This window comes from Papio anubis, chromosome 14 (genome assembly GCF_008728515.1).
Source record: "Papio anubis isolate 15944 chromosome 14, Panubis1.0, whole genome shotgun sequence".
Taxonomy (NCBI): domain Eukaryota; kingdom Metazoa; phylum Chordata; class Mammalia; order Primates; family Cercopithecidae; genus Papio; species Papio anubis.
In genome coordinates, this window is record NC_044989.1 from 9,885,074 (window position 1) to 9,899,244 (window position 14,171).

The window sequence follows — 14,171 nt, forward strand, 5'->3', positions numbered from 1 at the left end:
TGGCCAGGCTGGTCTCGAACTCCTGACCTCAGGTGATCCGCCCACCTTGGCCTCCCAAAGTGCTGGGATTACAGGCGTGAGCCACCGCGCCCGGCCCTGAGTTCAGTTTTAAGGACACAATTAGAGGTGCCCACAGGATGTTCAAGCAGGGAAGCTGGTAGATACCTTCGATTCGCTCATTCACCTACGTGGATGAATTACACAGCCAGGCTCCCTGGCCTTGGGAGAGTCCTTCTGATGGGGAGACAGATGATAAGCAAATAACTGAAGTAATGGAAAAGGGACAGTTCATGGAAAGTGTTGTGAAGGAAGAAAACAAGGCCCGGGAGAAGGGAACTGGAGGTCTCCCCAAGGGTGCGTTCGCTAGAGGAGGCCTCTCTAGGTGGACTGCGGGTAAGAGCAAAGGGGACATATGGGGGGAAAAGCATTCTAGGGAACAGCAGGTGCAAGGACCTGGAGACGGCAGAGGGGCTGGTGAGACAGGTGTCCAGGAGGAGGCCCGGGCTGTCCCTCGGGGGAGTGGGGAGAGTCGTGCGGCTGGAGACGGAGGGGCTGGGTCCCTGCAGGAGCTCACAAGCCACAGTGGGGAGCAAAAGCATTACGCTGAGGACAGTGGGAGCCACTGAAAAGGTTAAAGACCCCCGGGGGTGCTGAGTGGCAAGGGGTTTGTGGGAGCTGGAGTGGACGCAGGGAGACCAGTTGTAAGGCAAAAGCAGGAGGCCAGGCAAAAGAGAATATTCCAGTCTGTATCTAAGACTTAACTTTTCACATACACAACATCCTGCACCCCTGTCAGAGCCTCCGGGGTCTTCATGAGAGCGGTTTATCACGGTTCACTTAAACCCTCTTACTATTTCAGCAAACACCTTCTCCTCAGCCTGCTCAACCCTTCTGCTCAACCAGAGTGGGCCCCGCAGGAACAAGTGGGGACCAGAGCCCTGCTCAGGTGAGTGGTGGGGCCCGGCCTGTTCCCTTGAGCCCAGGCTTCTCTGGCTCAGAGCAAAGCCCCCGGGTGCTGGGATTCTCTCTCTGCTCCCTCTCCCTGGATGTGAGCTTTTAAGGACGATTCCTCACTGCGGCCTCTGCCCCTTGCACTAAGCGCCAACACGCATCGCGGCTCAGCAAATGCGCGCGCATTGGACAGACGGAGGGGTGACTCCTCCCTGAGCTGAAGGCTGCGGCGACGCAAATAAACAGCATAGTTCCTGCTCTCCATGAACCTGGCGCTGCAAACGTGGGCAAACCACACCAAGAGACGCCAGTAACCGAAATATGAGGAGAAAAAAAAAGGTGCCCTGGACACCAGGCTAGATCTCTCCTGCAGGCTCGAGGACTGCCCGGAGGGGGCGGCGTTTTCGCCGGGCCTGGGAAGAATGAGCGGGTTTCAGCGGGCGTCTTTTGGGTGACTGCCCGTCTCGGCTTCCCCTGACCCCGTAACAGAGCGGAAGAGGCCCAGAGACGCCAGAGGAGGGGCATCAGCGGACACTCAGGCCGAGAAGCTCCGACTCCGGGTGTCTGCAAAAATGACCGGATGCAAGAATGTCGCCTAGAACCAGCCAGCTTTCCGACCTCTCAGGTCATGGGCTCACTCTAAAGAAACGAAGGGAGAGTGACAGAAATAAAAACAACGAAAGCCGGGTTGAAGCCTCTAGGTGGGTCTCCGCTACCGACTGATTCAGCCGGTGGGGTTAGAGGAGGTTCCTATAAGCGCGGTCCCCCCTCCCCGCACCGAGTCCGAACCCCGCCCTGGGATTTCCCCAGGCGCCGCCGCCGCCGCCGCGCCGCCTTCTCCGCCCCGCGCGCCCCCGCGACCTTTCCCTTACTTTCCAGGGCCTCAGGCCCCGCCCCTCGCTCCGACCAAAACACGTGCCGCGTCCCGCCCTGCCCGATCACGCCGCGGCCAGGCTCCGATCACGCGGCCCCCCGCGGCGCTCATTGGCCGGCCGGTCACGGGCCCGGTGCGAATTGGCTGGCGGCGGCAGGCCCCGCCCCGACGTGGGGCGCGGTGTATTTTGGTTCGCCTCCGCGCCCCGCCCCGCCGGCCGCTCCCTCCGCAGCCGCCCCGCCCCTCCCGCGCCGCGAGGGCCGCGCCGGGGCAGAGCCGCGCGGGCGGGCGAGGCGCGTGCCGGCCGCAGAAGCTCCGGGTAGCCGCCACCGCCGCCCACCGCGCACGTGCGGCCGCTGCTGCGCCGAGCTTACGCCCCGCGGCCGCTTTGTTGCTCCCGGCTGCCCGGCACGATGCACACGCCGGACTCCGCGGGCCCAGACGACGCGCGCGCAGTGAGTAGTGGGGCTGCTGCGGGTGGACTACTCGTCTGAGCGAGGGGCGAGGCGGGGGACGCGGTGCGGGACCCGCGGGCCTGTGAAAGCGGGAGGTGGGGCGTGCGGGTCCTCGCTGCGGCCGCGCCGGTGGGGGCCTGGGCGGGCTTTGGAGCCGGGCGGGGCGGCGGCCGCGCGGGGCGCGCCCGGCTCTGCGGGGACGAGGAGGGGGCGTGTGCCCCGCGCAGCTTTGTCTCGCGCTTCCTGGGCGGCCCCGCCCCGCTGGCCCCGCGGCTATTTCCAGCCATGACGTCACCCCGGTCCTGTGAGCCGAACGGCCGTTGGGTGGGGGAGCGGCTGGCGGGAACGCGGCACGCGGCCGTGGGGGCGGGGCAAGAGTTGCTGGCGGGAACGCGACACGGTCCTGGGGGCGGGGCACGCGACCGTGGGGGCGGGGCAATAGCGGCTGGCGGGAGTGCCGCTCGGCCCTCGGGGCGGGGCAAAGTCCGGGGGCCCGGGCAACGACGGGAGGCGGAAGCGCGGCACGACCCTGGGGGCGGGGCAACGCCTGGAGGCGGGAACGCGGCACGCGAGCGTTGGGGGCCCTAAGCGTCGCGACCCGGGGACTTCGGGGAGGTATCTGTGGACGTGGGCCGAGTGTGGGCCTCGTGGTGTGCGGGCACTGTGGGCCGGGCCCCTTCCCGTCCGTGTGGTGAGCGGGCCTCGGCGCCGGGTTCTGTGACTTCACAGGGGGTTTGGTGGCGCAGCCTGCGGGACAGAGGCCGGGGATTTGAGGTGGCCTCGTCTTGTTTGATCTCGGGGAACCCGGGCAGAGGGAAAGTTTTGATGCTTTGGTGCATGGCAAATTGAGAAGAAACGTGTATCTTCGTACATTTAACGTTTCCTTTCCTTTTTCTTTTTGAGACGGTCTCTCGGTCTGTCTCCCAGGCCGGAGTGCAGTGGGTGCGCGATCTCGGCCCCCGTAACCTCCCTGGGAGGGAGGGATATTACTCCCTCTCAGAGTAATATCACCTTCTCACCCCCGGATTAGTTTTCTTTTGGAAGAGATCAGCTCGTTCCAGCCTCTTCCTCCTCCTCCCCTTCCAGATTAAAGGGACGGTCTGTAATCCAAGCACTTTGGGAGGCCGAGGTGGGCGGATCACCTGAGGACGGGAGTTTGAGACCAGCTTGACCAACATGGGGAAAACCCCTCTCTATAAAAAATATAAAAATTAGCCGAGTATGGTGGTGGGCGCCTGTAATCCTACTAGTAGGGAGGCTGAGGCAGGAGAACCGCTTGAACCTGGGAGGCAGAGGTTGTGGTGAGCCAAGATAGTGCCACTGCACTCCAGCCTGGGCAACAGAGCAAGACTCCGTCTCAAAAAAACAAGGCTGGGCGCCTGTAATCCCAGCACTTTGGGAGGTCAAGGCGGGTGGATCGCCTGAAGTCAGGAGTTGGAGACCAGCCTGGCCAACATGGTGAAACCCCGTCTCTACTAAAAATACAAAAAATTAAATTAGCCAGGCGTGGTGATGGACGCCTGTAATCCCAGCTACTCGGGAGGCTGAGGCAGGAGAATCGCTTGAACCCGGGAGGTCAGGAGTTCAAGACCAGCTTGACCAACATAGCAAAACTCTCTCTCTACTAAAAATACAGAAATTACCCAAGCGTGGTGGCGGGCACTGTAGTGAGCCGAGATTGTGCCACTGCACTCTAGCCTGGGTAACTGAGCGAGACTCCATCTCAAAAAAAAAAAACTGCAAAGAGATCCTCTCTGGGATCGTGGCAGGTTTGCTTCCTGCCACCACCTGGTAGCCTTGGGACGGTAACAGATGACGTCTGCTCCGAATCTGTGGAGGGAACTGGTGGAATCGCCATGGGCCCTACCTGCTTGGGGCATAGAGGGAAAGCGCCAGAGCCCCTGAGAGCATCTGTAGGGACACTGCTTTGGCGGCTTTGCCGCTTCAAAGAGCCATGGTCAGGGCACCTCAGCTACTGGCAGACTGACTAGATGGCCTCAGTGTTGGCTCCTCTTCCCTGGGCAGCTGCTTTACCCCAGCCACTGTTTGGCTTGCACCTCAGGAGTTAATTTTATTAATCATTTACCCAAGAAAAATATGAACTTATTAGCCTTTTTTAAGAGTCAAGATTTTTGGTGGCAACACTTGCCATCTTAGTTCTGTCTTTGAAATGTTGGCTTAAAAGCCAAATTGTCATGAGCATTCCTTGAACATCTTTTACTACAGCTGGTGTTTGTTGCTATGGAATATTGCATGTGCATTACATGCCTAGTGTAGGCCTCTGGTGTGCATATCCACATGCCCATCATGGGTGGCCTTTGTATTTCCCCTGCACTGAGAAGCCATTGTGTTGTGTCGCCTTTAGGTTGACATCATGGACATATGTGAGTCCATCCTGGAGAGGAAGCGGCATGACAGCGAAAGGTCTACGTGCAGCGTCTTGGAGCAGACAGACATGGAAGCTGTTGAGGCTCTTGTTTGTATGAGCTCCTGGGGTCAAAGATCCCAGAAAGGTGACCTGTTGCGGATAAGACCTCTCACGCCTGTCTCTGATTCTGGGGATGTCACCACCACTGTGCATATGGATGCAGCCACACCTGAACTACCAAAAGACTTCCATTCTTTATCAACTCTGGTAAGAGGAGGTGGGAGAGGAGCATTTTTGTGAAATGACTAGAGTAGCTGAACTCAGTGTGTTGAATTCCTTCAGCTGGGCACGGTGGCTCAAGCCTGTAATCCCAGCACTTTGGGAGGGTCAGGCAGGCGGGTCACAAGGTCAGGAGTTCGAGATCAGCCTGAGCAACATGGCGAAATCTCATCTCGATTAAAAATACAAAACTTATCCCGGTGTGGTGGTGGGCGCCTGTAGTCCCAGCTACTCCAGATGTCTGAGGTAGGAGAATCGCTTGAACCCAGGAGGCGGAGGTTGCAGTAAGCCGAGATCGTGGCACTGCACTCCAGCCCGGGCGACAGAGCGAGACTCCATTTCAAAAAAAAATAAAAGAACAAAAACACTCTTCATTCATTTCTGAAAAATGTGCTCTTTCTATGGACGGATCGTACCTTGCTATGTGGTTAATGTCCGTGGGGTGAAACCTACAGATTAATGTGAGAAAGTGAAATTTACTTCCCCAGGGGAATCTTGGGGTGGAGCTTAGGTTCTCCTGGTGACCCAGCCTAGTATCAGGATATGTGGGTAGCAGCTGGAGAAAGCATGTGCTTTGACATCAGATTGCCTTCGTTGAGTGCAGTAAATCACTCTCGTTTTTGGTTTTTTAATTTGCTGCATCTGTGAAAGTACTTGGAAAAATTGCATCTCAGCTTGGAGAAGTTGAGAATGGTAGGTTGCTAACAGAAGTGGAGATTGTGATTGTCCTGGGCTGGAAGCTTTCTCTGAAAAAAGAGTGTAGAAAGCAGATTTGGAGAGGGATGGGAAGGGCCTGTGGGTTGTCAGCAGGGTTGCAGAAGTGGTGGGCCTGGCGGCCAGGACCTCCTCTCAGAGTTCCCTGCATTGGGCTCTTGTGTAGGTTTGGGAGAGGTAAACACCGTGGGAATAAGCTGAGACAGCAAAGTGCCCCATGCGGCCTTGAAACCCACTGGGATGTTGAAAATAGGGTTAGCCGAGTGTCTAGATGATTCTGTGTAAAGGTATTGGGAGCATTGTGATGAATTAAGTCCCTTTTAAAATTTAAAGCAACCTTTTCACATGGTACTTTTGTTTTTTAAGTGCATAACGCCTCCTCAGAGCCCTGATCTCATGGAGCCATCAACAAGGACACCTGTTTCTCCCCAAGTAACAGATTCCAAAGCATGCACAGCCACAGACGTCCTCCAGTCCTCAGCCATAGCGGCCACAGCGCTGAGCCAGGGCGCGGAGAGGAACTTGCTGGGTTTGGAGCCAGTGCCCAGCTCTCCCTGCAGGGCCATGGGGACCAGCGTGATCCGACACACTGGGGAGAGCCCTGCTGCCTGCTTTCCCACCACCCAGACTCCAGATTGCCGGCTTCCTGACAGCAGAGAAGGAGAAGAGCAGTTTCTGGGACAGTTTGAAACTCTACAGGACACACACCTCACAGACACTTTACTCAACACTAACTTGGTGTCCTGTCAGCCCTGCTTGCACAAGTCTGGTGGCCTGCTCCTCACTGACAAAGGCCAGCAGGCAGGGTGGCCTGTTGCAGTTCAGACTTGCTCACCAAAGAATTATGAAAATGACCTGCCCAGGAAAACCACTCCTCTGATTTCTGTCTCTGTCCCTGCTCCCCCTGTCCTTTGCCAGATGATCCCCGTGACTGGACAAAGTGGCATGTTACCAGCTTTTTTGAAGCCCCCTCCCCAGTTGTCTGTGGGGACTGTGAGACCCATCCTAGCTCAGGCTGCTCCAGCGCCTCAACCTGTGTTCGTGGGACCTCCGGTGCCTCAGGGAGCTGTGATGTTGGTCCTGCCCCAGGGAGCCCTCCCTCCGCCTGCACCCTGTGCAGCCAGTGTCATGGCTGCCGGGAATACCAAGTTGTTGCCCCTCGCCCCTGCTCCAGTGTTCATCGCCTCTAGCCAAAACTGTGTCCCTCAGGTAGACTTCTCCCGAAGGAGAAACTATGTTTGCAGCTTCCCAGGTTGCCGGAAGACCTACTTCAAAAGTTCCCACCTTAAGGCCCATCTTCGCACTCACACAGGTAAGCACCAGGGCAGGCAGGGCATCGGGCACACCAGGAAGCACACTTTGAGCCGCCTTTGGGTGGGAGGGGATTGTGAGAACCCCTGGTGAAGGTGGAAGTGTGGCTTTTTCTTTGGTTCTGAAAAGCCTGCACAACCTCTGGGGTTGTTACCACAGCCATCAGGAGTTTGCATACAGAGCGCTCGCCCTGGAAGATAAAATGTAGTATAATTCTGTTACTGTGTCTTGGTAGCTTTTAGAGTGACTCACAGTGCCCCCTTCTGTGCACATTGCAGTAGATGTTTCGTGTGTTTTGTTTTTTTTTTTAAGAGAACATCATTCACATTCAGTAAATGTATCTCACCAGTGTGACTCATGTTTATTGTGGGAAAAGGTCTGGCCAAACTATAGAAGAGTTCAAATTCTAAAATATTTTTAAAAAGAGTATAGTTTTCCTATCTCTGAGTAGTTTTGAATTTAAGTTGTGCAAGAAACTATGCTGACCTAATGATCTCTCTGTTGCTTAACCAGCTCTGTTCAATAGAATTTTCTGAATGGTGGAAATGTTTGCCGTCTGTCCATTAGGGTAGGCACTGGCTGCTCACACTTGAAGTGTGGCTAGTGTGTCTGAGGAACTGAATTTTACATGTTTTAATACTTGAAGTTTAAATAGCTCCATGGGACCTGGGGCTGCCCTGCCGCCCGGCAGTGGTCTGAGTGTTGCTGGATAGAGAATCGCTTCAGTAGGTGAGGGCACCATTTCTCAGGGGTTTTGCGAGTTTGTGTTCTGTTACTCTGATCGTGGTAGCCTCCACGTGTAGAATAAAGTGCAGTCTGGTGTTCAGACATTATAAGAGGAACTCTACTACTCCATTCTACTGAGTGGCTGTTTGCTTTGAGGATAAGGCCAAACTTGGCCCATGAAGTACTCGCCTCTGCCCATGCAGAAACAGCCTCCCCAATGTTCCGTGTCTGATTCCATATTTCCACCCTTCCCCCTTGGCCCTCTGCCCATCTCTGCTTACTGAAACCCTCGAGGGCCTTCCTAGGGTTAGTTACTGGATTGTTTATCTTCCTTCTTTGACCCTGGTGGTTTACTGTAGGTCTTACCGTATTCTCCCTTTGTTTTGTAGTTATATACTTACCTCACCTGGATATATTCCTGGTGCTTGGTACAAGGGCCTAACACTAGGCAGTAAATGAGGGTTGGTCATTTGCGCGGCAGATGGATGTGGGGCTGTGTCAGGGAACGGGACCTGCTCGCCACTCTTAACGGGCTGGTTGACTCAGTGAGCTCTGCATTTCACCGGGACTCTCTCCAAGGGAACTTCACATTATACCAGAGCACAGCTTCCAAATTTGGGGAGGTGACTGAATGAGGTTTTACTGTTTATTCAGTTTTCCTTGGTAGAAGTACTGACAGAGGCCGGGTGCGGTGGCTCAAGCCTGTAATCCCAGCACTTTGGGAGGCCGAGACGGGTGGATCACGAGATCAGGAGATCAAGACCATCCTGGCTAACACGGTGAAACCCCGTCTCTACTAAAAAATAACAAAAAACTAGCCGGGCGATGTGGCGGACGCCTGTTGTTCCAGCTACTCGGGAGGCTGAGGCAGGAGAATGGCGTGAACCCGGGAGGCGGAGCTTGCAGTGAGCTGAGATCCGGCCACTGCACTCCAGCCTGGGCGACAGAGCAAGACTCCGTCTCAAAAAAAAAAAAAAAAAAAGAAGTACTGACAGAATGACCTGCAGTGGTTGAAACAAGCTACTTCCATGTTTCCTAAAGTACTTCCAATTCAATGACAGGCATTGCATGGGGACTCAAGCCTGTCATCCCAGCACTTTGGGAGGCTAAGGTGGGCAGATCACGAGGTCAGGAGTTGGAGACCAGTCTGACCAACATGGTGAAACCCCGTCTTTACTAAAAATACAAAACTTAGCTGGGCCGGCTGGCACACGCCTATAATCCTAGCTGTTCAGGAGGCTGAGGCAGGAGAATCACTTGAACCCGGGAGGCGGAGGTTGCAGTGAACGGAGATCGTACTATTGCATTCCAAATTCCAGATAGAGGAGACTCCATCTCAAAAAATGGCTAGGGCATTGTGGCTCATAATTCGTATTCCTTAGCACTTTGGAGCAACGAGATGCAGATCATGGAGGTCAGTTGTAACTGGAGACCATCCTGGCAACATGGTGAAACCCCACTTCTGCCGAAAAATAAAATTAGTTGGGCTTTCTGCGGCACGCCTCTGCAGTCCCAGAAGTTACTTGGGGAGGCTGAGGCAGGAGAATCGCTGAGCCCGGGAGACAGAGGCTGCAGTGAGTCGAGATTAGCCACCGCACCCAGCCTAAAGTTGACAGAGCAGACCCGTGCCCCTGTAAAAACAAAAATAAACAACCATAAGAGTTCTTGAAGAATCGCCGGAAAGGGTTCGCTCAATTAGCACTTTGGGAGGTTGACGGTGGACACGAATGAGATCATCCTGAAAGTTAACCCGGGTGAAACTCGCCTCTTACTAAAAAAGTACAAAACCAAAGTCGGGCTTGGTGGTGCGGCTTTGAACCAGTGCTACTGGATGCAGGAGAATGGCGTGGTCTCGGGAGGCGGAGCCAGGCGTGAGCTGAGATCGGCTGACCGCACTCCAGCCTGGGCTTACGAGTTTGGTGACTCCGCCTCCCAAAAAAAAAAAAAGAGTTCTGAAGAATCCCCTTCTTGTGCCATTTTGTAAACTTGGAGTTTTGGTGAGAAGTAGAAACTGGGCAAGTTCACCTTGGATAAGATCGCTTTTTATATATATTTCTACCAACCTGAGAAATCTTTAAATTGGAATAAGGTAGAGTGAATGGATGCTACTTTTTTTTTTTTTTTTTTTGAGACAGGGTCTTACTCTGTCGCCCAGGCTGGAGTGCAGTGGCACGATCTCGGGCTCACTGTAAGCTCCGCCTCCCAGGTTCATGCCATTTTCCTCTCCTGCCTTAGCCTCCCGAGTAGCTGGGATTACAGGTGCCAGCCACCATGCCTGGCTAATTTTTTTTGTATTTTTAGTATAGACGGGGTTTCACCGTGTTAGCCAGGATGGTCTCGATCTCCTGACCTCGTGATCCGCCCGCCTTGGCCTCCCAAAGTGCTAGGATTACAGGCATGAGCCACCAAGCCCAGCCTATGCTACTTTTTTTCTCCTTTTTAGACAGAGTCTCACTCTCTCCCAGGCTGGAGTGCAATGGCATGGTCTCCGCTCATTGCATTCTCGGCCTCCCAGGTCCGAGTGATTCTCCTGCTTCAGCCTCTGTAATAGTTGTGATTACAGGCGCCCACCACCACACCCAGCTAATTTTTGTATTTTTAGTGGAGACGGAGTTTCGCCATCTTGGTCAGGCTGGTCTCGAACTCCTGACCTCAGGTGATCTGCCTGCCTCAGCCTCCCAAAATGTTGGGATTACTGGCGTGAGCCACCATGCCTGGACGGATGCTACATTTTTTATTTTTATTTTTTTGAGATGGAGTCTCGTTCTGTCGCCCAGGCTGGAGTGCAGTGGCGCAATCTTGGCTCACTGCAAGCTCTGCCTCCCGGGTTCACGCCATTCTCCTACTTCAGCCTCCTGAGTAGCTGGGACTACAGGCACCCGCCACCATGCCTGGCTAATTTTTTGTGTTTTTAGTAGAGACGGGGTTTCATCGTGTTAGCCGGGATGGTCTCGATCTCCTGACCTCGTGACCTGCCCACCTCGGCCTCTCAAAGTGCTGGGATTACAGGCATGAGCCACTGCACCTGGCCGGATGCTACATTTTTAATTAATTTATTTTTGTTTTTTGGTAAAGATTGGATCTCACTTTGTTGCCCAGGCTAGTCTGGAACTCCTGTGCTCAACTGATCCTCCCCAGCCTCCCACAGTGCTGTGATTACAGGCATAAGCCACTGTACTTGTACTTTGCCTGATTTATTTTTAAACATATTTTGAAAGATTAGCTTGAAATCTTTGTGTGCTAACATACTGCATTTTAAATGTGGGAGGAATAAATGCCTTTTGGAGGATTTCTTGACCCAAATCATCCAATTCCAGAAATAATAAGATACCACTTTTTTCTGAGTTTGATGGATGTGATTTTAAAACGACATGAATTAACCCCTTGAATAAGGTGCTCAGCATTTCCTTTCTCTTTAATATGTATTTTCTCACCTCATAGGGGAGAAGCCTTTCAACTGCAGCTGGGATGGCTGTGATAAAAAGTTTGCTCGTTCGGATGAGCTATCTCGCCACCGCAGAACTCACACAGGGGAGAAGAAGTTTGTGTGCCCGGTGTGTGACCGACGTTTCATGCGCAGTGACCACCTGACGAAGCATGCCCGGCGCCACATGACGACCAAGAAGATCCCAGGCTGGCAGGCAGAGGTTGGCAAGCTGAACAGAATCACCTCTGCAGAGAGCCCAGGGAGCCCACTGTTCACCATGCCAGCCTCTGCCTGAAAGGTCCCCTGGGATATCACTCATGGGGTTTTTAAAAACCTTCTTTTCAGGAATGGAACTGATGGATTTCTCTCCCACTGCCTCACCCAAAAAAAAATGGTCTTGGGGAGCTAGGGGAAGATCGGGGAGCTGGTTTTGATGAAAGTATGTTAACTTTCCTTTCCACTTGGGACCCTATTCAGTATCTTTTGTAGTTTCAGAAGATTTTTTGTTTTGTTTTTTTAAAGAAATGGTAGAAAATTTGATAATCTAAATCACCAGCATTCAAACAAATATTTCGGCAATAAAGTTTACAAAATGGATTTTTACGACCTTTCTATTGAAGTTTTGTAGAAATAAGACAGGGTACTAATTTTTATACTGTTTTTTATAAAAATATTTATATTGTTGGTGCTCAAATCACCAATTTCTAGCTAGATCATTTTGCAACCTTCTTTTCAGCATTTAATAACAAAGTTTTTTAAAATGACCCATCTTTTAGTAAACTTGACATGTTATTCCACCAAAAAAATCACAAGTTATCTGGCCTTTGAGATCTTTTTGGAATTGGACCTGGTTGAATAAGGACCTCATAAAAGGGAAAAATAAATTTTGCAGTCAGCTTCTTCATAACATTGTCAGGGAAATTCTAGGCAATCATTCCTGTCACCCAAGAACTAGAATTTTGGTTGATTGGAACTAGTGAGCTGTGTCCCTGGTGTGTCATGAAGGATGGACCCCAGCAAGTAACATGAGGCACTGGGCAGATCCCAGGGACCAGTACTTGCTGCAGGATCTAGTCTGTGTGTAATAGTCTTGGCCATGGCTCTGCTGAAAGCAAGCCATTCAGTTTCTTGTTTGTACCTAAAACACCAAAAAAGATAAACACTGAAATCCAGCTGCTTTGTCCATGGTCAGTTGACTCCTTTTGCTGTGGCTGCATCCATACTGCATTGTGGGTAGAGTAACTTCCCAGAAAAAAAGGAAATGTCTGCAGTGGTTGGATGAACTTTCTGCCAGAGTACAGCTTAGCTGAGGTGAGATTCATGTGCAGGCAGGCAGTGCCAAGATTCTGCTGCTTTTGTTTGCCAAATACTAGAAACGCAAGGAAATGCAGGTTACGCTAAATGGCGGTAATACTAGCCAACTGCATTTCTGTTCATTTTGTTTGAAGGAAACTTTTTTGACCAAACAGAATATTACTTGGAATGGTGTGTTTTACAGTCTACCTAGAAAATGGACGTTTTTCAACTGTGTGAGCACGTCGTAGATAAACGAGAGAATGTGGCCGCCTGTGTTCAAGAAGCCACTGACACTGGTTTTTGTTAAACATTGGAAGTTCAGGCAATGGAATAAATGTAGGAACATACAGAACATTGCACTAATTTAATTTGGTGGCCTGGGATTTTTTTTTATTGTGAAGTATGTATTTAAAGTTTGTGTGTTAATTATCGGCATTTACCTTTATTAAAATGATGGTAAGGTGGACTATTGAGTAAAATTAGGTTTTGTGTTTTATTTTTTGTAGTCTGATAAAATCTCCACCTGGTCATTCATTGTATGTTACTTGATACCCATTAACTTGCCCCTTAGTATCAGCTGTTACTTGGCACACATGTGTTTTTCAGAGGTTTTTAGTTTGGACACTCCATAGGTGAGTGTCCTGTCATCGTGAGACAGTGCAGTTGCTGTCTTATGTTGTGCATAGTTCGTGTTTCCTCACCACCCAGTCCTTTCTCCCGCTCATCAAAATAAGCATAAACATTTTTGTACACTATAAATGGCATCAAATTTGGATATTTTTCTTAATTATGACATGCAAGGTAGTGTTAGTCCTGCTAGTATTCTGGTGGATAAGGTCTTTTGAGTATTTGGTTGCTTGTCACAGAACATTCTCCAAGTAGTGCTATTTCTAAAGAAGAGATACAGGTTGAAAATGGTTTTAATTTACACTTCCATTTCCTGATTACATTTGGAAATACTTTGTGTAAACCATCCCCCTTCCAGCTCCATTTGTCTGTTGAAAGATTTTAAGTTGGAAACAGTTCCTGTCTGAAAACTATTCTGAGAACCACAAACCTTGTGTGTGGATTCAGCATGGAGCCCCTCAGCTGGCGGCTGTGGGTGCTGATGGCCGCTGGAGAGGCGGGCTCCCCTCGTGCACTTTATTGCCTGGGCAGTTTTGCTTGATCTTTTGTGACTTTGAGCCTTTTAAGTAGTTTGAGTAAGACTTAAAATGTTTCATAATTATGTTTTATGTAACAGACTTTGACATTATTTAAATGAGTATGTAACTTTTTTCTTTGAATCATATAAAACTTGATTTTAAACTGGACATGTGTCCTGTGTCATTTAACTGTGCCTGGTGGCCTAAGTATACCTAGAGAGTTTTTGGAAGAGTCTATAAAATTCATGGTGTATTGGCTCAAACTAAACTCTCCTCTTTGTTTTCTGGAGTTTTATTCTGTTTCTTTAGGTTCTTTGGAGGGTCCTTTCCGGAAAAAAATGTGTGAAGAGCTGGGTGTGGTGGCTCACACCTGTAATCCCAGCACTTTGGGGAGTTGAAGCAGGAGGATCCCTTGAGCCCAGGAATTTGAGGCGGCCGTGAGCTACGATCACACCACTGCACCCTAGCCTGAGTGACAGAGCAAGACCCTGTCTCAAAAAGCCAACATGTGAAGTGGCCACTCTGGCAGTGGGTCGGGTCCAGGCAGACCCAGTAGTGTGCCGGGTGACCCTGTGGCCGTCAGTGCTCATGCCCTTTCTGTGTCAGGGGGTGGCTGCAAAGAGGT

General features: G+C 51.5%; 1 protein-coding gene across 4 annotated transcripts; it reads left to right on the top strand.

Moving 5' to 3' along the window:
• Nucleotides 1-1,247: 1,247 nt before the first annotated feature.
• Nucleotides 1,248-13,714, top strand: KLF11 (Kruppel like factor 11). Of its 4 annotated transcripts, none has more exons than XM_009183669.4 (4): nt 1,248-1,652; nt 4,646-4,915; nt 6,008-6,953; nt 11,120-13,714. In XM_009183669.4, exons 2-4 carry the CDS (start codon nt 4,655-4,657, stop codon nt 11,398-11,400), a joined length of 1,488 nt encoding a protein of 495 aa, XP_009181933.1. In that variant the 5' UTR covers nt 1,248-1,652; nt 4,646-4,654; the 3' UTR covers nt 11,401-13,714. The 4 variants fall into 4 exon arrangements, with proteins under 4 accessions (XP_009181933.1, XP_003908312.1, XP_003908313.1 ...); XM_003908263.4 differs by lacking the exon at nt 1,248-1,652 and adding an exon at nt 2,067-2,280; XM_003908264.4 differs by lacking the exon at nt 1,248-1,652 and adding an exon at nt 2,691-2,971.
• The last annotated feature ends 457 nt before the right edge of the window (nt 13,715-14,171 follow it).